The 26,870-nt window shown below is 40.4% G+C and overlaps 1 protein-coding gene across 2 annotated transcripts; it reads right to left on the bottom strand.

Moving 5' to 3' along the window:
• Window positions 1-791: 791 nt before the first annotated feature.
• On the bottom strand, window positions 792-25,970 carry SLC25A24 (solute carrier family 25 member 24). 2 transcript variants are annotated; one of them, XM_058808012.1, is made up of 10 exons: window positions 25,909-25,970; window positions 12,406-12,532; window positions 11,845-11,932; window positions 11,298-11,409; window positions 8,569-8,727; window positions 8,078-8,230; window positions 6,879-6,986; window positions 5,105-5,272; window positions 3,914-4,064; window positions 792-3,260 (listed from the first exon to the last, which is right to left on the bottom strand). In XM_058808012.1, the coding sequence occupies exons 2-10, from the start codon at window positions 12,473-12,475 to the stop codon at window positions 3,082-3,084; spliced, it is 1,188 nt and encodes a 395-aa protein (XP_058663995.1). In that variant the 5' UTR covers window positions 12,476-12,532; window positions 25,909-25,970; the 3' UTR covers window positions 792-3,081. The 2 variants fall into 2 exon arrangements, with proteins under 2 accessions (XP_058663995.1, XP_058663993.1); XM_058808010.1 differs by lacking the exon at window positions 25,909-25,970 and adding an exon at window positions 23,751-23,999.
• Between the last annotated feature and the right edge of the window lie 900 nt (window positions 25,971-26,870).

Raw genomic sequence — 26,870 nt, 5'->3', positions numbered from 1 at the left:
CTGCAGTGTTTTCTAGTGTTAATGGTACTGGATAGCTGTCGCACTCCACATACATCTTGGAGGGAAAACAAATAATCTTTCCCTTCTGGGCTCTTCTTGCCGAGCATTTGCAATTAAAAGCATTCTTGTCTCAAGTCAAATTGAAGATCAAATTGTTCACTTAGTCAGGAATCATACACTGTGCATCTACCTCTTCCATTACTTAAAAGAAAACTTCTAAATCTTATGTTACAAGAAAAGCTTCCCCTAATTTGTTTACAATTATCTTTAACATTTGAAGGATTGGTGTGAAAACCTCAAAAGGAGTTGTCAAAGCTGGCTGCTAACAAGCTTTCAGCAGCATAGCCATACTACACATGCAGAGTAAATTAAGTCAATTACCTTGAAAAGATTTTATATTGATCCTTTGACTAACAAGTAAGATTAGCAACAAAGCAAGATCAGCAGTAATACAAGCAAGTATGTTTGTCCCCAATCATGAAGAGTTCTGTCACGCAACATACACAGAAGCAAAATATTGGCTAATAGTTCAACGAACAGCAAAAGTATTAAACATGTGGTCTTCCATTAAGCAATGAGACAGTAGTAAACAGGATGGAAATTGACTATCTCCAACTGTTTTCAAGTGTCAGTGTAATAGCAAAGCATAGTCTAGTCTGAAACCTACTTTTAGATCAATTGCCTCCATTTTTTACATTGAGTATTATGCACGTAATGAAATAAAGAAGTGTCATCTATCAGACCTTGAAAAAAAAAACACAACAGCACACTCCAGCCAGATAAGGAAACAAAGATTTATTAGAAACTGGTAGTTTTATGGAGCTAGAAAGGTAAACATACATTTAAGAGACAAAGAATACGCAATTGACCACAGTCATCATCATCAAGGCACATAATGAAAAATCAAATCTGAAACAGCTCATCTTTTCAACATTTGAAAAGGTCATCATGATTTCAATACTCATAATGGCACTTGCACACTATAAACAAAATGGAACAAGTCTGGAAGATAGAAATGCTAAAGTCATCTTTACATCACACACACATTTGCTCATTGGTCACAGTCAAACAAAATTACCAGCAACTGATCTCACAAATCCCACAAAGGTACAAAGATATTGGCAAAACCAAGGAAAACTCTGATCAGAAAGGCATTATACATATAAATGATTTGGATAGAATGACTTTTTTTTTCTAAAGTGCAAAGTCCAACATTTCCCTAAAGGGAAGGCCAAAATACAGCTAGAGCTGCCATTTTCTGAAATGTGATAAAAAATTCTATAATACAGATTTTATGGAATTGCTATGCATCAGTTTATGGAGAATAAACACCAGCCATGGAAGCACCGAACACAAATTTACATGTGATTGCTGTTTGAAAAATATGGCCTAAAGCATATTTAGACAAGGGAGATTCAGGCAGTTATTTTTGCTTGCTTATTTTTCTGCTTAAAAAAAAACAAGAAAACAAACAAAAAAAACATGCACCCCTCATGCTCACCCAAAAAAAGAAAGAATTAAAAAGAAGACCCTTAATGACCTTAACAGAATAAAGTTCTTCCTTCAGTAATCCAATTTCAGAAAGTGGTCTAAGAGCAGTTGCTTTTAGAAGGTCAAGGTAAGTATAATCTCAAATTTACCAAGATTAAGACACTACACATTACAGAAAGAAGAAAAAGCCTAACAAAAGAGTCTGGTAATAATTGTTAATCTGAAGGCAACTGTGTGCCCCTCCACACACACCAAGAAAAAAAAATAAAAAAAGAAAAGGAAGTCACTTTGGAAGGACTTGTACATGGAAATGCCTACTAAAGTTCTGCATTGAGGAAGGGCTGCTTTGTTTTTTGAGGAGGAGCTGTTTCTCAAGCACTAGCAGGTCTGCATGCATGCTTTGCATGCTACATTAACACCAAGCTGATGGGCACCTGAGGTCAGCATTGCCACTTGGTCACCTGGACAAAACACTTCAGTATTTTATTATCCCAATTTCACACCCACAGCCAATGTGCACAGAAGACTGATCTCGCATGACAAAATTGTAAAAATCCTTTACATAATAATGCAATCCTCTACTAGCTAAAAGCACAGAGTGGATGTAGCCCTCTGAATAAGGGAAAGAATGGAGAGTCCAAAATGACAAGCATCCCTGTTCCCAGAGCTATGAACAGCTCTGCCATTGGCTGTACTGGAATTACAACCAGCTTCATACTGGATCCTCCATCCTGTTTTTAAATAGCAACCTGCACTTGTATGGAATGGATCTAACATCCAATCTTTTTCTGTTCCTGTGTATTATGATCCTATAAAACATGCAGCTGTAACCCAAATTATGCCATAGTTAATGGTGCTGACACTTACAAGTGCAATGAAAAGCAGGTCCAGTGAAGCAAGTTATCAAAATTGCTGATTGTATTACAAAAATACCATGTAAATCCATTTGAGGTATTCCGATTCTGCAGAACAGCAGTTTCTCAGGCTCTTTAAATAATGAAAAATAAAAAGGTTTGCCTGAAGACAAAGGTGATGGGCTACATTTTAATGTGCTATTCCATCATTGTGTGCATCCAAGATGCTATTTCTTATGAACTTAATATTCAGTCTTCAAAAATAACAAAAGCGCTCACTTCTAGGCATGCAAAATGTCGCCTGTGAATTGCTTGAGTGTAGGCAGCATGACAAAACACAAAGCCACTTTCATATATTCAGTATCAAGGCAGTATAAACTTCTCCTACCTTTGGTTTCATCCAAGACAAATACACATTTAAAAAGGACAAATTAAAAAAACACCAATGAGTAAAATATGCATGATTTCCTAAATATAAGAACATACTGCTGATTTAAAGACAGTTTCTTGATTTTTTTTTTATACTCAGTGACATTTTAAAGTGCAATATAGGTATCTGTTTAAAAATGGTGAACCAAAATTTAAGAAAGTTTCTTCCCACCTAAGGACAAATGCGGAAGTCGCAGCATCTCTCTAGAAAGATCTGTCTCTAATTGTGAGAGCAGATTACTTGAGAAAACATTATTGTTTTGGTGTTTCCAACAGCATTAGAAGCATCTCACCTCTTTCCTTCATTTCATGCTATTCCCAAATTCTGTTTCATTTTTTCATATACAACATAGCTGATGCTGACAGCTGGAAGCACTTTCATAAAATTAGGGGCTATGCCCCTATAAAGTCCTCGGAGTCCCTCTGTAGCAACAATTCTTTGAAAGAGACCAACCATGCTTAACTGTGGAGCTCCTTCCACTGAGGCTAGAACAAAAAGATAATGTATTATAAAACAGTTCTAGTAATATTAAAAATCTTGAGCAAGTCTCAAACACCTGGATCACGAGCCTACTATCTCAGGTCCACTGAAAAGAGATGTTTTAATCCCAGACATTTGGGAGATATCCATGTGTCTAAATCCCAGTGGAAAGCATTATCCATCTATGTTCCTTTGGAAATCTAGGCTCCCATCCTTAAGTCTGCAGAAACCTATCAAAAAAAGATCTCAACTATGAAATTATCCTAATGAAATGCCCTACAGAGCAAACATTGCTGTCTACCCTCTCAGGACAATTCAAGCTCTATCATTTAATCTTTAAAATTCAGAAAACATTGTAAAGTTTAGAAGAGTGCTTCCAGACTATGACAGGGCCTGTGTCTGGTAGTCTTGTATGGAATTGGCTCTCAGAATATATAAAGGACCAGTGCTTGAAATGTTACTTTTTAAATTGAGTATAAAGAACAACAGTGTTGGGGGTAAGAAGGAGAAGGGACCAACATTAAGAAGAATTTTCCAGATACGTCCTTAGTTTTTCCAAGTTGGTTTTTTTTTTATTCCTATGTCTGTGCTAGAGCTATCCCACATGATACAATTTTCATGTGACCCCACAGAAGCATTGTCAGGAAGGAGAACTGACCTTGAGCCTGCATGCGTGTTCTGATGAGAGCCAGAGGGTAACTGGCCAACTGGCCACACGTGCTGGACACGGTGCCACAGCCCAGCAGCACAAACACTCCTGGGTTTGCTGAGCTTGATGCATAGTGCTCTAGCCATGTACTCTTCAAGAGCTGCCAAGGTACAAAATTAAACAGTAAGACAAGAGATTTGCATTCAAAAAGGTAACCAAATGCTTCTTTATTTATAACAAATCCTGAGGGCTCAATCCTGAAAAGCACCAAATTCACTGGATCAATTTCACTACATGCTTGAAGTACACAGGTGAACACCTTAGTACCTAGAAGAGAAATTCTTAGAAGATCCAGCAGCAGGAAAGAGCCCATGCACCCCAATACTTTGGGGAGAGGAGGTGGGAAACAACACAGCACCCCACAGAGTGCAACGAAAACTCACACATCTGTGCACATCACCCCATGCAGAAACAAGGATGCAAACTGTAGAAAAGAAATTCCATACAGCTTTGAAAATGTTTGTTCAAACAGTAACAGTTGTGGTGATAGCTAATGCAGTGTCAAAAAAAGATTTGTCTAGACTAGGAAAAAAATTAGTCTGTGTGTCTGAGTTATTTGAGACACTTTGAAGCAACACATATTATCTAAGGTAGATAAAAGACTTTCAACATTGCTGGTGGGTGAAATAAGTGCCAGTTCCTCTGGAAAGGAAGGACACAGTGTTTCAAGCTCCTCAGAAAAGCTGTGTCAGCCAGAAAGAATTCTGGTGACATGCACAGACACAGAAGGAATTCAGGTTAATATAATCCACTCATAAACCTAACAACTGGCAAAAAAATGTATAAACTATCATAATATGAATATCCTTTTAAAGGCATGAATTTCCCATAAAATGGGTATGTTCCAGTCTAACAAGGTTAGGTAAGTATGAAAGCTTGTGGTACTGCCAAGGTCTGTATAATCCTCTCATAGCACATTTCCTGCTTGGTACTCTTGCTTGGAAGGGCCCATCTGCCCAGGCATTCCTCAAGAGGGGCAAACAGAAACACTGAGGTCTAGTAACATCAGTGGAAAGCCTCATTTGTCTTTTAAAAATTGAATCAGCTGTAATTGTACAATAATGCACACATTCTAAATATATTTACGCTTTTTGTAGATTAATTAATGACAGCTACATGCATTCAGTGATCTAATCTCACCTCATAAACAGCAAGGTCAATGCCAGCATAAGGAATTATACCCAGAATATTAGGAATATAGCCTTTATAGAAGGCCTTTGGACCTTCTCTTTTTAAAATCTTCTTAGCACAGTCAAACATCCCAGAATATTGCCCTGTTTTACCCACAGCCAATCTGGTCTTTAAAACCTAAAAGGAAAAAAATAGCAGTCTTAATTACATATTATTAATTAATCTATTTTAGACACACAGTATATCTCTGCTTATTGAATTCTCTAGAAGTGCTTTGCACTTTGGTGCTGCAAACCTCAGTAAGGCATTGTTAGCAGAAGGCTTCTTCAAGTTCTGTCCTTAGTGCAGAGCACCACACATTACTATACACTAGCTTACAAATTCTTAGCCTTTTAAAATTGCATTTTAGCTTTATTTTCTTGATTAAAACAGGCAGTTATTTGATCAACTTGAAGGCAACAGTGCAGGCAACATTCAATAGAAGTATTAGCTAAGGCTCAAGTGAGAGTACTAACATGCTAGCAGATGATACTTCTGATCTGGGAACACTAAAGCCTATTAAGAAAATAATATTTCAAAAAGTATGACAGAGAGATAGTTGAGGACTACAAGGAATAATTGTGTCTCACTAGTGAAACCCAGCACCTGATCAATAATGCAAGCAAGTCTGTACTGCATCTTAGGACAAAGAAATTAGTAACAGCATCCAAAAGAAACCACAGATGAAGATTCCTGAGCAACAATTTGGTCTACTTTAAAGCCTCATAAGATTGCATCTCCCTCAGGAATTTCCTGGCACTTGGCTTTTCTCTCTTATTTCGAAACATCCTAAAAACACTTCTAGGACAGTATCATATCTTTGTGAGGAAGACCAGAAGATATTGTAGAACAGTTCCCTTGTCTCCCCTGATCAGTGTAATCCAGACAATCTACATCATACATCATATTTCAGTTCTTCCCTAACTTAATCCATCTCTGTACTCAGCTCAGCTGGGACTGACCCTCTGGAACAGCAAGGATGCTCTTTAAAGAGATCATTATTACTTCAGCAATAAAAACATTTCCATTCCTACTGAAATCCCCACCCATGAAAAAGCTATTTAGGTTACATTTGCCATTTCTACCAAACTTGATGTTGGTACTGGTTTAGTCCCAGCCCCAACATCTATTCCAACAAGGATCTGCACAAGTGATAAACCTTGTGGAGAACCAGCAGTAAAGAAAATACATGCTGTTTCTGTGAAATGGTGTGTTACAGTTACACTGGAGCAGTTAATATATTTACACTAGTTAAATTGCAGCGTGCAGTACCACCTACAGGTATGGCCTACAGGGGAAAGAGCAGCCAATCCACCCAGCCTGAGCTGTAGCTCTGACATCCTTCCCCCACACAGCTTCCCATCATAACACAACAGAACTTCAGATCTGTCCAGACAACACTATTCCTTGCTTACATATAGCAGGAAAAGGATTTAAGCCCAATTTACAAAATGCTTGGATACATACTGAATTGTAAATGTTCTTGGATGATCTTTTTTCCTTCACTAGGTTTTATTTAAATATTGTTTTAAAAAATACTGTACAGCAAAATATACAAGAATCAGTTGGAACTTAGTATAATCTAAAATGCCTAGCGCTGAAAGTCTGAAAGGAAGTCCAAAGTAAAAAAATTAGGATACCAGACTAGAGTGGAATTTTCACACTATTTTCAAGAGCAAAATGGGGTTCACTTAGGAAACAAACCAAACATTTTTCAGGCTCCAATGGAACCAGATTCTCTTACCTCCATGGGATAAATAGAAGTTTGTGCTGTTGCTCCAGCTAAAGAACCAGATACAAATCTTTCAACAGTGCCTAACTTTCCATCATCCCTAGTGAGTATCTTCTTATACTGTATAGTTAAAACACAAACACACATATTTTTTAGTAGTGGTAAGAGTTATTATAAAAGGCAAGAGCATAGTACAAAATGTCTTTTCAAGCTGTTCTAAGTTTTTCATGCATTTACAGTCACATTTGCTAACCCAAAAAGATTCTCCAGAACACAATAAAAAACATTCCAGCCTGAAAGAAGTCTTAGATTAAATACCTCAGTCACCATCAGGTATTCTGCAAACAGCCAGCTCAAGGGTACCTACACTAAGAACTCCAGAAAACAAAGAGGAACCAAATTCCCTTGCAGATCCAGTTGTCCAATCAAAGAATGAACAATTTCACAGAAGCACAGATTCAATTTCACAGAAGCACTTTGAGCACTGTACATACTGTGTCATTCCATGAGTAAAGAATAATGTGCCCAAGTTCCTCTGTGGCACCAAAATCTGCTATTCATTCTTGCATCATCCCCAGATTTATTTGATTTTTTGTTGTTGTTTTTATCTCCTTGTACAGAGATGTGCAGCGTGCTCATTTGGTCTTACTTCAGGCACTAGCATGCCTCACAGAGCAAAAATAAATCTCATTTAAATACACCAGAATGGGAGTTCATTTTCTAAAGGAGGATTAGGCCTTAACATGATGCTTAAAGCTGATTCAGAGGTAAATATAACTCTGAAATCCAGGATGAGGGCATCATACATAGCACTGTGATATTTGACTTTAAATGAACCCCCTGTAAGTTCAGCTAGCATAATGTGCCAAGCTTTTGCCTGCTGTCACTCTGCAGCAATAATCAAGGTATTAATGCAGTACTCCACACAAGGCCATGCAGAATCAGGGACAGCTTAAAACATGTAACAGACATAATTCATTTGCACTGCTTAGAGTACAACAGTAAAATCTGCCTAACAGTAAGCATTCTATAGACTATTTTAAATCTGAAAGTCACTCAAATTACTATGACAAAATCCCCAACAAGGGGACAAGTTGGGACAAGGGGACAAGACGACGAGTCCCATATAATACAACAATGCCAATAATGAACAGTGAGAGTGATTTAGGACTGTATTTGGCTTTATTTTCATTATTGATTTATCATCCTACCTGTTCATAAGCCCAGAACTTAATAGCTGTTTCAGGAGCTATTTTCACAACATTTACACCATTTCCCCTCCAAAGGGACCGGACACCACCTTCTTTCAACATTTGCTTAAAACCGCTGGCTATATTCATTTTGTTTGACTTTGAACCATGAACCTAAAAAAAGCCAAAAGCAAAGTCACAGTACAGAATATGTCTCTGATTAGATTATAAAACTCACCATATTAAATTGATTAAATATATCAACTAACAAAACCATATGCACTATTGAAAAAATCTAATTTTAGTAGCACAAGTACTGTAACATTGTGCTTACATTTTTCACACATCTATAAAATATCATTTTTATGAACACAAAAAAACCCTGACATAGTCAAAACACAGCCAGACCTCCGCAATTTAAACACTACCCTTGGCCCCCCATTTTTTCCCAACAGATCTCTAGAAACTGAAGTGACACTGGAAACCAAGACATTGTTGAACATTGCACCTACCTGCATCATGACTTTGAGGCGATCTAAGGGTGCTGTGCCTGTTCGAGAGACAGCACCAGCCACTCCTCCTGCCAACAGCTGCTTCCACCACTGCCCACTCTTCTTCTCTTCCTCTGTGAACTCATCTGGAACAGTCAAACTATCTCCTATATCCAATACCTTTATGAATCCAAAGCAAAGATGTGCAAATAACTACCTCGTTCCATCACCTCAGTTTTATCCACAGTTCTAACTCCAAATGAATATACTATCTAAGAACGTGCAAATAAAGTGCTAGTTACAAATAAAAAATATCTCTAATTTACATTCTATAATTAACTTGCTATGCATTGCTATTCAATGAAAAGCAACTTTAAGTAACTTCTACATACATATTTAGCAATAACACCACAGACCCACCATTTCAAAGACTGCACCATCATCATTAAAAATTACCACAAATTTCCTCCTTGAATATGGCCCAAGCAAAGACATTCTGTCATGATCAGCAGTCCTTTAAAGTCAGCACTAAAGCTCAAATGCTTATATGTTGCAGCTAACCTTTCACCAGACAGTCTTGTGGGATTACTTTGGTAATCTCCTAAGGTTGCTAACAGGAGATTTCTCTCACGGTAATTTATTCACACATGTGGGATGTCTCCTTCTCCCAGACTCCCCAGCATTTTAAAGCAGGGTTTTAACAACTGATATGTCAGAGTATTCTATTTGCAGTGACTGCTGGTTCTTATCCTACCAAATGAATAGTTTGATAGATGCCTTATAGATTTTCTTATCATCAGTTATACTCAAAGACACATATAATTACTTTTTTCAGCTGTAAGAGTTTGACATTTCACTAAGGGGGGCACGTTTGTATTGCCATTGGATTTGATCAAAGAACAACATTAATATAGGTTTTAATGATAAAACTAAGACATAACACTATGAAATCTCACATGTCACTTTTGCTCTTTAGTGTAACCTATGATCATCATACATGAGAAAAAGTATACTGTAGATAATGCAAATCTACTATTACACATAAATTAAATTTATAAAAAGAACAAAAATTTATTAATAACTGATAAGTATTGACCAGAAAGTATATTAACTGATAAACCTTTGAACTACCATTGATTTTAATTGTAGACATTATATCCCTAATTTATGCTGCATTCTCTCTCTGTCAGTAGATAGAATACTGTCCTGGCCATTTGGGACAAAAAAACTGCAGAATGCAGACTGTAAATATAGCCACTGAACAAAAAGGATAAGCACCACCTATTCTGGATATTGAACACACAAGAGATTAATTGGAAAATCCTTTCATCTTTCTTGCATTTGAGGTTTCAAAGTAAGTTGCTCAACTACAGAAACATCAAAAGATCAATCAAAACTCTCAAAACATAAATTCAGCGTTCTAAGAGATATTATGCATATCTACCAGGGTTTAAATCTTGTGTGTACTGAGATCTAAACACAACTAATGAAGAAAAAAGATAAATTTGAGGGTGTTTACAACAGGCCACAGCTACCATAGTAATTCTATGCCAATGCAGCTATATCTGCTTGGAAGGGTCTGATAGCAATTATACAATAAAAACAGAATTGTAAGAGCTGTCTGTAAATGCCAGCCAGGCTGGGAGGTTTCACATCTGCTCTTATCTCAAAGACCAGCTGTGGTGCTGGATTTTGCCTGCTGTGATAACTGGGTCATCAGCTGACTGCAACACCAGGATCACAGGAGACTCCCTCAGTTGTTTCTTGGGGGCAACTAATGACATTCCATAATAAAAACCAAAAATACAGATCTTATTTGTAATATTAGTAAGGAGCATTTTATGAAAGCAGAGGTTTTTTCCACTAAGCAAGCTGGGACCAGGACAATTTGATCTCACAGCAGTGCTTCAAGTGCTCTCTTCAGCAAACAGGGAGCTAACTGCCTTTTGGCATGCATTCCTCAGCTGAGGTTGTACAGTGTCAAACACTCCAAGCTCTCAGATCTCATAAAATGTTTTTTATTATGGAAATGCTGACTAATCCCTGGATATATAAATGGTCTCACTATATTCAAAGGCACCCAACCTTACTTTATTTCCTCCAATAATCTACAGGAAAGATATTTAGCAAACAGGATCACTATTGGTTTACTTACTTTATTTTTGTTCTTAAAAATCAGTCACTGAGGTGTTAACAGCTCCATGCAATAAAAACTTAAAAAATTTCTCTGCACAGTGGATAACCTATTGCTGCATATTCTGTATGCTTAAATTAAATCCTTTGGCACAAAATAGCACGATGTGCCCAGAAAATCACCAGTCAAGACACCAGTGATTTTATGATAATTATAATGATAGTATATAATGCAAATACTAATTTCAACATAAGAAACAGTAAAAATGTCTATATAAGTTGTTTCAACAAATGAAATAGTACTGTAATGTGCAAAGAAAAATATCTATTATTGTGGTTTTTATTTTTCTGTGAAATATCTCCAAAAGAGGAAAGATTCTGTCCTAAGAATTACTGATAATTATTTGCAAAGTTTAGATGATTATGTTCTTTCAGAAGGAACTCATCTGACACAATCCTGCTTGTAAATGAGAGAGCATGAAGTGAAAAGGAAAACCAAACAATACAGATATGCTTGAAACACAACAAGTGTGAAGCCGTTATAGTCAATATCACAAATTAACACATCAGAGATGAACTTAAGAGCTGCACTAGGTTAAAAGGGAAGTTGAACTTACAGTGGAATGTTTCCAATATCGAATTATTTCTTCAATGTCTGTAGCTGGATTAAACATAAAATGATCTCTCCACTCATTCCAGTCTACTGTCATTGTCCCATCGGCATCAATACTGAAAAGAAATTGTACAAAACTATATAAGGAAATAGTAATGGTGGGGTTTTGTTCTGGTTTTTTTTCTTCCTCCTCCCCCCTCTTTTTTTAACTTGGCTTATCACATCAATAACAACTGTAAATTCCAAACTGACTGTAAATTCCACATAGCGACTTCAAGGCTGAATCTGCCATGGCCTTTCAAAACTATTCTTCTCTTATCCAAGTGCATCAGTCCTATTCCATTTAAAAACATAATACAGTGCTTCTTTCTATCAACAACCTTTACAGAGAAACAAAGCCACATTCTCCTCCCAGAACCAGATGCTCCAATAGTAAGTAGCAACACCTTTCAAAGTCACAATCCCGTTTATCCCCCTCTCTGAAACAGAAAAATATAGAAATTAACAATACAAGGAAGATTAAGCTGACTCAAAAAATAATAATTCCTGACCTTTGCAGGATCTTTTCTGCCTGTTTTTCTGAAATGTTTATACCCAATATCTTGAGGGACTGGACAACTTCTGAGGCTTCAATTTTTCCTTGAAACATTAAAATAAAGATGATACATATTTAAAATGTGGATCTTAATAATGTGGATCTTAGCACCTTGGAGCTCATTGCAACAGATGAATAATTGCAAAGATGATTTAAAAATCAACTTAGCACAGATGACGTGTTTTCATTGTCCGCTACAAGGACGAAGAAAATAGGATGCAAATATACAGTTAGTTAAAAACAGGTTTATCTTTAATAGCCAGAAATGGTCAGAAATTTCCTCACAGTTTCTCCATCTGGGGAACAAGGAGCCCCAGTTCAGTGTACGTGGAGAAAATAGAAAGAATAAAGACTAATTTTTTTTAAATCTATAGCAAAATGTAATTATGATCATGTTAAGGAAAAGAAGGGTTCCATATTCACAACTTTTTTTCCAGTCAGACAAATATAAGTTACACTACTTTTAATGCAGTTTCTTCAGGCAATGTTTGAACAAATAAAACAAAGCAAGGTATACCATCATTGTTTTTGTCCAGGCTCTTGAATGCCAGTTTCATCTTTTTCTCATGTTCTTTAAGGTACTGCATAAATTCTTCAAAATCCAGCTGTCCATCCTGGTTAGTATCCCCAGCTTTAAAAATTTTCTATTGAGACAAAAATTAGTATTTTATTTGTCCAAATTACAGCAGGTCACAAAGCATCATTTCGTTTTCAGAATTTAACACTCCCTATTTGCATAGGGAGAGAAAACACTTGGCAGCAAATATAAATTTAAGAAAGTATGATTTATTGTTTTACATAACTTTTCTGTGCAGAAATTTTAAGGTTTCTTACCAGCACTGGCAAGTTATACCTACAGGTATCAAATAATTTGTGAAGGAAGAGGTGGGGGACATGAGAAGAACCTGAGAGAGAACAAGTTTAAGCCTGTGAGCTTCCTGTACATGAAATTTGTCAGTAAAACAAGCAGAACCTTGACTATCATCTTAATAAAGTGATCTATTAATTATGAATTATAAAGATAACAAGTACAAACAGCAATTAACTCTTCAAGTGCTGACCAAAAACTCACAAAGATCTTGCCCCACTGGCACGTGCAGCCCTCCGTGTTTGAGAGAACATGGCTTTCTGCTTCCAACTGAAGCCCTGACTACAATTTTAAACAAACACAAACACACTTATCTTCCTTTCTTGCATGTTCTTCCTAGGAACTGTCCTGCAGATAGAAACAATTCATGTAAAATTAACTACGCATTGAATGCATGGTATGCAATTGCCAGGACTGCAGGAAACAAGTCTCAAACACAGCCCTGGCAGACACTTCCCCACCAACAAAGGGCCAGGAAACTTCACCATCTCCAGGTGTGAAAACTTCACTTGTTAGAGAAGGGCAATTACAGCAGCTCTGCAAGCAGCAGCCTGTGATTGCTGAGGCTTGTGCTCAAGGCAAAGCCAGGGAAGCTCTGCAGGGTTTAGGAGCTGGGCTTTACACCCCAGCAAGGGCGGCTCTGGGCACGGAGAGCCAAGGCCACAGCAGGGCCACGGCCGCTGCCATCGCTCCTCGTGCTGCCACAGCACTGCCCTCTCCTTGGGCAGCATGTGCAGGAAACCAGCCCAGAGCCCTGCTCCAGAACACAAGAGTTAAGGGAAAATTATGTCTTATCCCCTCCTTTGGACACCGGTCCCTGAGGGCTCCCTCGATGTGCAGAATCCTGGGGGGGAGCACTGAGTAGCAGACAGGAGACCAAGGTGACAGCACCACCTCCTCACTAACGGCAGCTTCACAGCACTGAGATTACATGCAGCACAGATGCTGAAAAGCAGCAAAACTGAACAGCCTTGCTCAGCTTCAGTCCTGTGCAGATCACATAAGGCCAAGAATGGAGCAGCAGAGCACTGGGCTTTTGTGCACAGTGAAGGGAATTCCAAAAATCCAGCACAGTCAGCTGTGTGTGCTCCTGCTTCTTGAAAAACTCACCAGTGCCCTTCTTTTCTGCAGCTGAAATTGTTCCAAATTTCAAGCACCAAAAATTCTTCCCCATATCTTCTATTCAGCAGACTGCCTTGTGCAACTGTAGTTTCTGAATAAAGTAACCCTCAACAATATTTGAATGGCTGCTCTAATCTGCAAAATCTGGTTTTAATTCTGTTTATTCCTCTTTAATTAGTAGAGGTACTCAAAAGACCAAAGTCCAACAAGTTCTAGGCTACAGAAACTAAACACTAAGGAAGAAGAAAACTGGTGTATTTGTTGCAGGAGTCTGAAAAAGACTGAAAGCATCTACATACATTTATGTTGCCTCCTTCATCTTCCCTATCCCTCTACAAAAAGTAATGTACTTTAAAGTTTCAACTCAAAGAACCAAAATTTATAAAATGGTCAAGGATTTCTCAACAAAATGGAGCAAACTGACGTGGTATGCCAGTGAAATGAGCAACTTATTTACCTTCCATAATACAGCAAGTTGAGCACAATAAAAATCAAGTCAAGATACCACGTATTCAGATAACTGTGATTTCGTATCACCTTTGAAAAATAGTGTTCTTATTACAGTCATAAGTCCAGCTTGATTGTAATTTCTATTAATAACCTGTCAACACAGATATAGTCATCAATTCAGTTCCATGCCTCTGTCAATACGGTTAGAGCTGTTCAGAATTTCCCATCACAAAACAAAAAGTTAGTTTACATTTACAGATATTTATGGATACAGTCCTGACCACAACCTTCTAACAAGAAATTAAGAAAGGCTAATAGATTAATCATTAAAAAAAAAAAATCCAAACAAAAAACCAACCAAACCCCACCATTAAAAACTACTCTAGTCTGAAGAGTCCCCTCTCAAAGACACTCAATCCCAAGGCATCTTTTACTCCACTCATGGTACCTCATGCTGCAGGGTCCGAGCGTCCTGCTGGGCTCCCACACCCTCCTGAGAAGAGGTGACTTATGTGACACTTGGAATCACTGTATGTGAGTTCTGCTCCACTCCAATTGTTACTGTTCCCTGTTGCTTCCTGAACTACACAAACCAAAATGCAGAACAAGGAAAGTGGCTTTCTGTCTCACATATCTGTGAGAACAAAACTTGAACTTAATTATAATTATAATAAAACCTCCACTGCTGAGGATAATGTGAGCCCAAGAAAACAGGAACTCCTAGTTAGTTTAGAGAGCTGGTAATTTCTGTATGTGAAGGGGGACACCTTTCAGTTCACCTGCCAAAGAAGTGGATTCCATATTGCAACACTGAGAAAATGGTAAGCACAAACACACTCTACATTTCCTACTTTTGTTTTGACAGTTATTTTCCAGACTTCAAGTCATTCTCAGCCACTCTCAGTGAAGCAGAACAGAAATGACAGGGAACAAAAACATATGGCACATGTGTTTTTCTCTCAGTTCAAATCTAAAAGCTCACGCAAACAAAAGCCTCTTGCTGTCTGTAAGGTGAACTAATTATGTGGGTGTTAAAGTTTCAGACTAAAATCAGTAATTTGAAAGTTTGTGGAACTAAAGGGAACACCGAAAGAAGCTTGTCTTCTACTTGGCAGGCAGAAACTTCCTCTTGGGGGATTCCATGCTCCACGGGCACAGCCAGCACAAAGACACCTCTGGATTCCATGGGGAGCCTGGCACACTAAGTCCTTGGTACAGACTGCCCCTTCACAGCATCAAATAGTAATTCAAGCTGGAAGGAACCTCTGGAGTGCATTGAACTCAACCCCAGCTGAAAGCATGTCTAATTAGATCTAATTCCATCAGCTTGTGTGGGACCACATCCAGCTGAGTGTTGGACATCTTCAAGGAAGGAGATTCCACAGCCTCCACAAGCAAATTACTGCATCAGTCCATCACTCCCCACTTCAGTTCAACACTGAATCCAACTCTGCTCTTCTGCATTTAACATACCACTAGATTTTGTATAATTAGAGCCACTTGTCACTCTCCCAGTGCCTGGGTCACCAGCTTCTTGGATGGAGGAGAACTGGATGCATTTTAAAACAGGCATGCTTACAATAGAGCGGGAACCAAGGTGCCAACACTCACCTGCAAGTCCTGGGAAACAATGTTTGGCATGCCTGCCACATAAAACCTGCCATTTGTTACTGCCTTACTGTGGGATCAGCTCACCTTTACAAAGGCTCAGATCCAAATGTTTGTTTTTCAAGGCACACCATTTTTTTTTCTCATTGCCTAAAAACTGTAATCCCAAGCAGTAAGGATAATTCACTGGGTAAAATGAAATGGTGACCACATAAAGAACTGTTAATTACTGACAGATACAGAAGACAGTTTAGATGATGACATGAGCTATAGCAATGTATGCTTGCAGCCCAGAAAGCCAAGCATATCCTGGGCTGCAGAAAAAGAAGCAAGACCGGCAGCTCAAGGCAGCTTGCATCCCTCTACTCTGCCCTCATGAGAGCCCACCTGGAGCCCTGTATCCAACTCTGGGGTCCCCAGCACAGCAAAGACACAGCCCTGGTGCAGCAGGGCCTGAGGAGGCCCCAAAGGTGATCAGAGAGCAGCAGCACCTCTCCTGTGAGGTGCCTATGAGGAAAGGCTGGAGTTTTTCAGACTGAGGATGAGAAGGCTCCAGGGAGACCTTACTGCAGCCTGTTGGTACTTGAAGGGGCTTTTATAAAAGACACAAACATTTTAGCAGGGCCTGTAGCTATAGGACAAGGAGTAATGGTTTGAAATACAATGAGTGTTGATTTAGATTACATATAAGGAAGAAGTTTTTTATGATGAGGGTGGTAAAACACTGGCACAGGTTGCCCAGAGCCTGGCAGAGGCTCCACCCCTGGGAACATTTGAGGTGAGGCTGGGTGGGGTTCTGAGCAACCTGATATAGCAACCTTCCTGTATTGCAGGGGAATTGGGCTACAAGACCTTTTAAGAGCCACTACCAATCCAAACAATGCTTTGATTCTGTGATCTTTCTTTTTAATGCTACAGGCCTTCGCACAAACAGACTAAAATGCTCCTGTGCTGACCTATTTGCTCATGACGCTGTCACCTTTGTCTTTCCTCCTCTTTTCTTCATAATTCTACTATTTTTGTTCTTTTTCTGTTGCATATTTCGTTAGTACAGCTACTTTCCAAGTCCTGCACAACGAGGCAACACCAACACAAGAGGCCACAAGCAGACTGAAACACTGAAGGTTTTTTTTTAATTCTCTATTATATAAATCATGTTGCAGTGTTGAATTCCTACTCCATCAGAAGACCTCTGTATTTGGTGTGGAAATGTAAGTCAGTCAGCAGGTCTGTTAAAAAAAAAGAATTACAGACAGGCTTTATATACACATCAAAAACTCCCTACCTTTCTCTGTAAGTGTCCTGATGAATTATTAGATTGCTCTATGCCAAAGTTTTGAACTTCAACACATTCATGGTTACAACATAAAGGCAACGAATGCAATACACTAATAATCTTGATGTTTTTATGTAGACTTCTCTTAAATTCACAGTCTGATTTTTACTTTATTTAGTATCATTATTTGTGTATTGTGCATGAGCCTTTACATTCTGTTTACAAAACTGAACTGTGCATGAAAGGTGGGGCTGCTGAGTACAAAGGATTACCAATCTATTCATTAGCTTGTTATTTCAGCTAATTGATATAATGTAAAGAATATTAAATAGGAAGTGATTCATCAAGAAGTTACTTGCTTCCTATCATGCTATCTACAAGACACAAGCATAAAACAGCACTTCAAGATACATCAGTGGTGCAAGCAGCAATTACGTGTTCTGCAATCTGCAAGCAGAGTTCCAAAGGGCACAGATACAAATACTGCATACAAAGAACTCCAGCACCACAGTGAGAACATCCTCATGTCTTTAGACACTCACACTTCACATTTCCTTTTAAAGCAAATTTCACATATGCTTTTAAAATCAGAGTTACTAGATGTAAAACCAATCACGATACTGTTTTTTCCCCTTCTTCAATTCTTTTCCTCTTAAGTATTTTTTAGCCATTCACATAGCTCTGCAATCTACAGTTTTTAGTCATTCATCTGTAATATTACTGGATGCCAAATTCAGTCCCAGCTGAAATATACACAGCACTTCTCCCTTTACTGGACACATAGTGGACAACAGTCTTTTTCCTATTTATAACTGCTAAGACTACACAAATTTATGCAGATTATGATAACCCAAAATCACTAGCAAAGATTATATTAAAATCAGCCTTGTCAAACCACATCAGCTGGGAGATAAATCCAGCACAAAGGGACAGGGCCTGAGGATGTGTTCACACAGTATTACAGCCCAGCGAGCCCCATAACACACGAACTAGACTGACACTTCACCTCCAGAAATCCAGCACAACACTGGGTGAAACCAGAATTTGCACTGCCTCTAAAGGCTCCCAACTTCTCCAAATTCAGCATTCATTTTTACTCTCTTGCCTCCCAAAGGATACTACCAACATGTAAACAGTATCCAAGCAGTCCCTTTAAACCTGCTACAGACAGACATCAGGAGCCCCCCACTCCAGCACAGCAGACTTGCACCCTTGCCAGCAGCAGATGTTGCTATCAGCTGCAGAGCTTCCCCTTCCTGTTCCCTGTCCTAAGCACTGCTCTTCCCTGCAGCAGGACAGCACTGGCAGAGATCTTCCCCCTGGTCCATTTCAGCTAACAGAATCTCTAGAAAACGGGACAAAAAAGGACAAGATGCAAGCGTGAGTATGCGCTCCCAAAATGCCTCGCAGAGGCTGCTCCTTCAGGACCTGGATAAACTCTCTCAACTCATAGCTATGAATTAAATTTCAAGAATCTGAAACAGCATACATGGAAGATGCAAACTATTTCTTGAACTCTCTTTCGGCATTCTTTGCAAGTTACACTAGTATTTTTGACTTTGAGCATACTTGGTAGACTAAGCTTTCCCATTAAATAGGGCAACTCTGTTACTGAGGCATCCCAGCCATAGTAATTTCAAAAGATTTAAGAGTTTCCCTTGTTTGTTCACCTGGAACACACTGATGTCTCAGGGATTTAGGAAAGCATTTCAACACAGTGGTTAAGAGAGGTCTCAGAGGTGAGGCTTCCCATATTTGAGAATTCTTGGCATTCTTGCACTTTGCAGCAACAGGAGGAAGAATTAATCACTCACTGTACCCTGTCACTGTTGAAGAAAAAACCTATCAAGTGAGTATTAAAAAATAATTCATTTTATCTCCTTGGATGTTTGAAGTGTTATGAAAACAAATTTAAGATTTATCTTGCTCTTTCATATGGAGATTTGGAGACTAAAGCACGTATCAGTTAAAAGCTTCTGAAGCTGTATACATAGAAATGAAGTAATGATTGACATGTTTGTTTACAATGGAAGCAAAGTAAATTGAATACATTCAATTTCCAATTTACTAACTGAACACATTACTGAAGATATTTGTAGTATTTCACAAGTCTCATAACCATCATAATCATCACATCTATTATGAACAGAAAAGGGAAGTTTAAAGGAACTAAATGGCTCCAATTTTCTACAATCACATGACATGACATCTGTCTTGGTAAAAAGTTGAAGATGCCAGACTACTCTAAATCTGTAATACCAGGTTTTGGGCAAACTCTTAAGGTGAGAGAGAGCTTCAATTCATATAAAGAATGACACAGAAACAGGGAGGTACTGAAGCTTTTAAGACTGTGGGTCTGCATATCAGGTATGATAAATTCTTAGAGTAGATACAGTGTGATACAAAATACTCATGTATCTTCCTTCAAGTTGCCAAAATAATCACTGTTTCTTCTGTTTTAGCCAAGCTACAACATGCTTAAGGAGGCTTCAGTTACTTTGGTCTTCTACCCTTCTAATTTTACCACATAAGAGAAGTTACCAAAACTAAAATAAGTGCAAAAATCTTAATAAAGCAGTGGAGAAATATTTAAGGACACATTTAGCTCAGTCACTAAACAGGTGTGTTCTTTCTGGACTAAGAACTGCTAGGGAAAGCTCAAGCGCTGAAGCACTATCTAGCTGCAGGTTTTAGAGGCCGGAGAAAAGCACAGAAGGAAACAACAGACACCTGGGCCATTCTCAGCCATCCCCATGCTGAGACACAGCAGTGGAACACAGCACAGGGCCTGCCTCACCTGGCAGAATTCTGAATTTCCTGTGGTTTACATGCAGAAACATACTTCAGGTGTTCCGAGTACTTTTAGACGTGATTGGACTCAAATTTTCAGAACCAGTCAATGACTCTAAATTGACCATTTAGATGGCCGCTGTTACAGGTGTGCATTACAGCAGTCTGATTGTTGTGAATTCAGTCACATTGAGCCCTCTCTCCACCACACAGGAGTCCCTTGACGCTGTTGCTGCATCCAAAAGAGCTTTAATGTGGCCAAAGGCTTATATCGAAATGTTAAGAGAGTTAGTCCAAATAAGACCATTAGGCTGGTTCCAGAATGTAGTTATTCATTTCAGTAACATCTTCCTAGTCCAGAACTCAATGTATAAATAGCACCTGAATTTGAATATGTGGCTGTTCCTTTCCCAAACTGAAGCTTGAAATACGGGGTTCACCTCCTACGGATTTACTGTAAGGACTGATTGCAGCAGAAGGAAAGGATGAACAAAAATAGTACTTCATCCAACCGCTCACACCATTTATGGTGCTCCCGCCCACAAGACTCACAGCATTCTGAAGACACAGCATGAGATCATTTGTGATCTGATCCCAGCATCTACTTTGTGTCCCTGCTTATCAAAGTCACTGTACAATAGCTGTTCATATTGCTTGGAGAGCAACATTTGATAGTTACCACCCTGAATTCCTCCTTCATAGATAATGACGCATCATATCAGGAATCTTTTGCAAAGTAACCCATTCCTGGCAGGTGATATCCTACAATATAAAATTAGGAGTCACCCTGGCAGCCTCCAAGCAGCAGACATTGCAGATTTCCCAGTCATTTACTTTTGTCTGTCATCATTTACTTTTGTCTGTCAGATAGTGCCAAAAGGCAGGTCAAGCAGAACACAGTCAGGAGGTTCTGTCAGGTTGAGCTATGGAAGAAAAAAAAAAGATTCTTCTTTAGAGGGAGATGCAAGCCACCTCCAAAGCTTACCACACAGGTCCAAAGCTGATAGAAGGTGCAAGGAGACCTGTAGTCTATTACTCAAATGGATAGTAGCTTTGTTTCTTTTAAAAACATGCATATTCTTTTGAGAGAGGAACTGTACTTGAAGACAAAATTGCAAAACAGTGCTAGTAGCACAAACACTATACTGTGAAGGTGGTACAATTTTGGATCAACCAACTGACTTTGCAGTGAAATACAGTCCCTTTTCCACAGGTTAGCCAGAAAGCAGCTGTGCAGCTCAGAAGGACAATGGCCAACACTCCCAAGTATATGCATTTCATCCTACGTGTTGGAAGCCAGCCTTGCAAGAGATTTTTGAAAACCTAACACAGACCAACATCAACAAAATGAGGCTTGAGTCTCTGATGCACCAAAACTGACACTGCTCTAGGATATCCCCAGCTCTGTCCACGCCATGGTGCCACTGTGCTGGCAGGGCTGAGCAGTTCAGTGGAAAACACTTTGCCCCATCATATGATATTTTTATGTCTCAATTCCTTACTCATTAGTTGTTAGTAATTATAAGACTGCTTCTGCCTCTCCAAATGTGATAATTCAACATCTCACTTCATTAATAAAATACCTTTTTACCAATCAGTAAGAAAAATGAATTGAACATCACTTTAGAGCTTGAAGTGGGAGAAGGCAGCATTGAGCTGCAAGAAAGTACAGGAAGCAGATTAGCCACAAAAAGGCAGGAAAGACACAGAAGGCAAGACTCACTGAGGCTCTCATTTTACAAGAAGTCCAGTTATTAACAGGTACACAACACTGCTCTAGTGTCTGCTTCCAACTGTGCCCACTCTGGTGTAAAACACCGAGCGCACAGAAGTTTCCCTGCAGTCCAACACTTCTTCCACCCCTCCCAAATGAAAATATGACTCATGGCTTATATTGTTTACTTGGTGTGTCTTTAGCAACTAAGGCAGCAGTTCCTGCTCTCAGTTACATCCAGGTATGTCTAGGTTATGCCTATCTGTTTCATGGGTATCCCTTTCAGTTTATCCTGAAGCAGCTGAGAATAATCTGACACCTACTCAGATGTGCACTATAAATGAAGATCACTGATTTTGAGAAAGAACTTGGAACTTCAATTCTAAATTGCTCAAATATTCAGCAGCACATCAGGGCTTTCAGTGAATTATGTGGAAGACCACCTTTGTTAAACACCAGAAAATTAGCTGGCCACCTGTTTCCCTGTTGTTCAATATAAGTAAAACCCCCAAATTGTTACAGTCAAACTGGTACAACAGGTTTACAACAATGTGTGTATAAATGTGTGACTGGAGTTCATAGCTAGCATGCTCTGAACACTGACAACTCTCATGGATAACCAAAAAGGCCAACCTGTCCCTCCTTTAATGACAAAAACCTAAGAACACAAAAGGTGCCTATTGTAAAGGTGATTTTGACCAGCAGCAACACTGAAGTCAAAGTGTGCTTTCATTTATACTCTTGAATAAACACCATTCAACTCAAGAGGCCTGTTGGATACTTTTCTCTTAAGTATAGGAGACAGAGAATTAAATATAACAGAAGGAGGCAAAACAGAAACGAAATAACCAGACCACAGGGAAAAACTGTCACACAATCCGCATAAGGTCACTGAATTATTGACCCAATACACCTTATAACAATGGAGTTGAAATTTAAGTTCCTTTTCCTGCACCTCCTTCAGAAAGTATGCAACAGCTAGTGCAGGCACAGCAGTGGAATGCCATGGAAACATTCTTTAAACTGAAACAAGCAGAATTGTTACAATAGTAGCTTTCCCCACACTTCTCACGTGTACCTGCTCATCCTAAATAAACCCATGTGTGTCTTGTCAGCACAGACTTGCCTTACCACCCAAACACTTGTGCCCACAGAATTGTGTATTAAATGATTTTATGTGCTGATCCCTGGGGATTACTGAAAATAATTAGGAAAGAGAACTTTCTTTTCCAGGTAACAGGTCAAGCCTGCTAGTGTAAGTCAGCATCACACTGGAATGCTTGATGACTTAAGTTTCACTGACTTCTAAGGTCACAACATTGATGCAAGGGCCAAAGGAATGTTATCTGCAGGATCACTGCAGAAGCCACACCACGAAGAATTTCAGCACTGTCAGTTTCATGGTTTGATGGCCGCTGTTAAAAGTGTGCATTTTCTAATAAAGGACCTCGATATCTGACAACAGTCCACGTCAAGAAGAATAACTTCCATGTCTATGTGTCTAGCTTCAAAACCTAGTTCTGAAATTGCAACCTACAGCTATGCAGGTTTCCACTACCTGCTGCCCAAAGCAAACCCTAACTTAGTCGGATCGAGATTACACATGGGTGGAGTGGCGGACAAAAGCTGTAAATTACCATCCTTTATCGCGCCGGAAGAGGAATGTGCTACCGAATATCACTCAACAAGAAGTCAAAGGATGTCAAAAGTCCACACATGATGAGTAAACCCACTTGGCAGAGGAGCCGCCGACAGCTGTACGCGCTCGGGACCCTTCGCATACAGCCCGGGTTGTGCCTGTAGAACACGGCCCCTGGCGCTGGAACTGCGGCCAGTGGAAGGAAAACACCAGGCCCGAGGCCGTCTCCACCAAGGAGCGGCCCCCGCCGCCGGACGCGGCTCCCGGGCGCGCTGCAGCCCCGGCCGGGCCGCGCCCCGTCCCCCGGGCAGAGCCGGAGCTGCGGGCGGGGCGGCGGGGCCGCCTCTCCTCCCTCCCTGCCCAGGGCTCGGCAGCGGCCGCGGGCCCGCGCTTACCTCCTCCGCCTCCTTCCCCAGAGGGATGCCCATGGCCCGGAGGCCCGTCTGCAGCTCAGCTATGTCCACCCTCCCGTCTTCGTTGAGGTCCAGCTTTCGGAAGAGGTTGGCGTAGCGGGACTCGCCATCCCTGTTCCCGTCGCAGGCGGCCGCCGGCAGCAGGAAGCCTCGCAGGAGCTGGAACATGTCGGGGCCGGGCAGCGCGTACAGACGGACAGGGTCCCTCGACTCCCGCCGGCTGGGCGCGGACGAGACACCGCCCGCGATGCTGCCAGCGCTCGCAGCTGCCAGGGGAGGGGAGAGCACCAAGGGCCGGCCCAAGCCCGCCCGGCGGCGAGGGGCGGAGAGAGGGCGGGAGCGGCGGGGCTCGCTCCGCCCATGCCGCCCGCCCGCCCTCAGCCCCGCCGCCGGGCGCGAAACGTGCGCTGAGGGAGCGGGGGCAGCCCGCAGCCCCTCGGGCTCCTCACAGCGCTCCCGCCCGCGCTTACGCGCTTCTAGCAGCCCAACGCTTCCAGCTCAGTCAGAGAAATCCCACAAACACTGCAAAACACCTAGTTTGGATACTTAGGCTCATCCTAGTTTAGCGGTGGAGAGCTCAGCTGAAAGGGTATGAAGAGCATCCCAGCCTAAGTGCAGTCTGAAAGAGCTAGGCTATTTGGCCTAACAAAATAAACACCAGAAGAAGAAACGTCTAGAGTTTTTTTCTCCATAATGGCTTCATAAATAAATTAGTGGAGTTAATGGAAAAGTGCACAGGTGGTCTAAGAGTAAATGGATAGAAAATGTCACCAAACAGTCTCTCTTTCCACCAGAGAGTTGCAGTGAAAAGGAATTTCAGCTGCCACTGAATTGAGCCTTGCTTTCCTGGTGCATATTCAGCCAACACACAGCCATGGAAAATGCATTTCAGCATTACAGCAGAAACTCTGTAACCTTGCTCACAGAGTAATTAATAAAGCTAATGTGCTACAGTGTCTGACCATGAACTAGTGCTTGAAAAAGGGCTACTGCTACTAGGACTTGCATATATAGACTTTTGGACTGTGTTATAAGTTCCTTGTGTTGCAGAGTAAGCGGTGTGGGAAGGGACCTCCTGCTCAAAGTGGACTCATCCATGAACTCCGACCCGGTTATTCAGGTCTGTATTTCAGTCTTAAAGACCTCCAAGGATGGAAGCTGGACAATCTCTCCAGGCAGCCAAGCCCAGAGCCTGATTGTCCTCAACATGGAGGAAGATCTTCCCTTCTAAACACTGAGCTGTTCTCATTTCCCCTTCTGTCTGCTGTCTTTTGTCATCCCACCATACCCCACTACAAGAATCCTGATCCTACTTCCTTTGTACACTCTCTGTAAGTACCAGCAAGGTGGAAGCCTCCTTTTAAGTTGCCTCAAAACCTTATTTTCTCCTGTTAATACAGCCCAGGATGCTGCTGGCCCATGCTCAGATTGCTCTCTACCAAAATCCCCATGTCCTCTCAGCACAGCTGCTCCCTGTGGTTGCAAGGGACCATTCCTTCCTACATGTAATACTTCATGTTTGTCCTCACTGTATTTCATAAAGTCCTTGTCACCCCATTCCTCCAGCTTCTCTGCATGGCAAGCACACCAGGGGGGTTCTCCACAGTTTCTGGGAAATACTGGAAAACATTGAAATAGGCAGAGCCTGAATATACTTCACCCCTATCTGGAATAAGGAAAGTGAATACTGCTGAAGGTCACTGCATCCCAGCAATGTAATACTACTAAGTAGTACAGCCTGTGATTCCATTTTTCTCTTCATACCATCATCCTTACATCCTCATCTAATGAAGTAACATACACAAGTAATATCTGAACTCATTACTGAATACAATACCTAGATAGATTACATCCACAGGAATGAAAAACAGTGCAACCCTGAGCTCTCATTGCCTACCAGTAGGTTCCTAATAATATCTAGCATTGTCACTGTCTGAGATCTAAATGTTCCACCTATTTTCTTATGTACCATACTCAGTGCTGTATGTGTATTATTAATACCATACATGAATTAGAACCACTCAAAAAGTGACATCAACACGCCATCATTAAAACACGTGAAGAGTCAGTGCCAATAGTCCAAAATCCAAGGTAATTGAGGAAGAGATGCTGTTGACATCTTATTGCAAAACTTCCATACCTTCTCAGTGATTTCTCATACACAGCTCCTTGCAGCACTGACTCCTTCTTCACAGAATGGCCAACAAACTCCAACTCTCTTCACAGCACAACCAAGTCTTTAGTAGCATTCATCTTCTTATTGGACACAGCTGTGGCCTGTTAAGGGCAGGCCTGTTCCTAATCTTTGGTGATTAATGCAGCTGCAACTCCTCAGGTATGAGACTGCTTTCTGCATTATCTTTATTTTCTTACATTCTGTCCCTCCACAAGATGCATTTGTTCTTCCTGAACAAGAAAAAAAAGTAACTTGTGGGAGACTTGGCCTTCATAAATGCATCCTGAATAGGTATAATTTATATGGTGTGCCACACTGTTCGGAGTTGTGTAGGAAGAAAGAGGAGGCCACAGAAAAAAGGCAGATAATAGCTTGCTGGTTTGACAACGAACATGTGCAAATAGATCCTGCTTTGAATTTTATGCAGAGCAGAAGCTGGAAGTGCCAGCTGTGTATCATTGATCCAACTGTATATCCATGATGAGACACAGCAGTGAAATTCATTATTCAGGTTTGCACTGATCTCCCTAAAACTGGAGTAAGTAGCACAGAGCTGTGCAGAAGGTATAAATGCTTTGCCTTCAGTAAGACTGGCTGACAACAGTGGGGAGGTGAGAGCCTCAGGTATTTCACACATGTTGACAGGTAAACCATTAGGCACACTCCTGAGAAAGCCATTGCTCTTTGGAAGATACAGACACTCCTTAGGGGCAGTGAACCTCCAACAGGGACACCGGAGACAGTGACCACAAACACAAATCCACAGGTTTGCCTCATTTATATCAACAGGAAAATGAGTCTTCCCTATTATTTGGAAACTAGCTCTACCACAACTATAATTTCTTTACAAATGACCTTGTTTGGCATGTTTTGGAGCTGTTTCATTTACAAAGTCCCTGTTTGCTAAAAATGAGTCTTGAATAGTC

Source organism: Ammospiza caudacuta, chromosome 7, assembly GCF_027887145.1.
Source record: "Ammospiza caudacuta isolate bAmmCau1 chromosome 7, bAmmCau1.pri, whole genome shotgun sequence".
Classification (NCBI taxonomy): domain Eukaryota; kingdom Metazoa; phylum Chordata; class Aves; order Passeriformes; family Passerellidae; genus Ammospiza; species Ammospiza caudacuta.
This window is presented reverse-complemented; position numbering and strand designations above follow the sequence as displayed.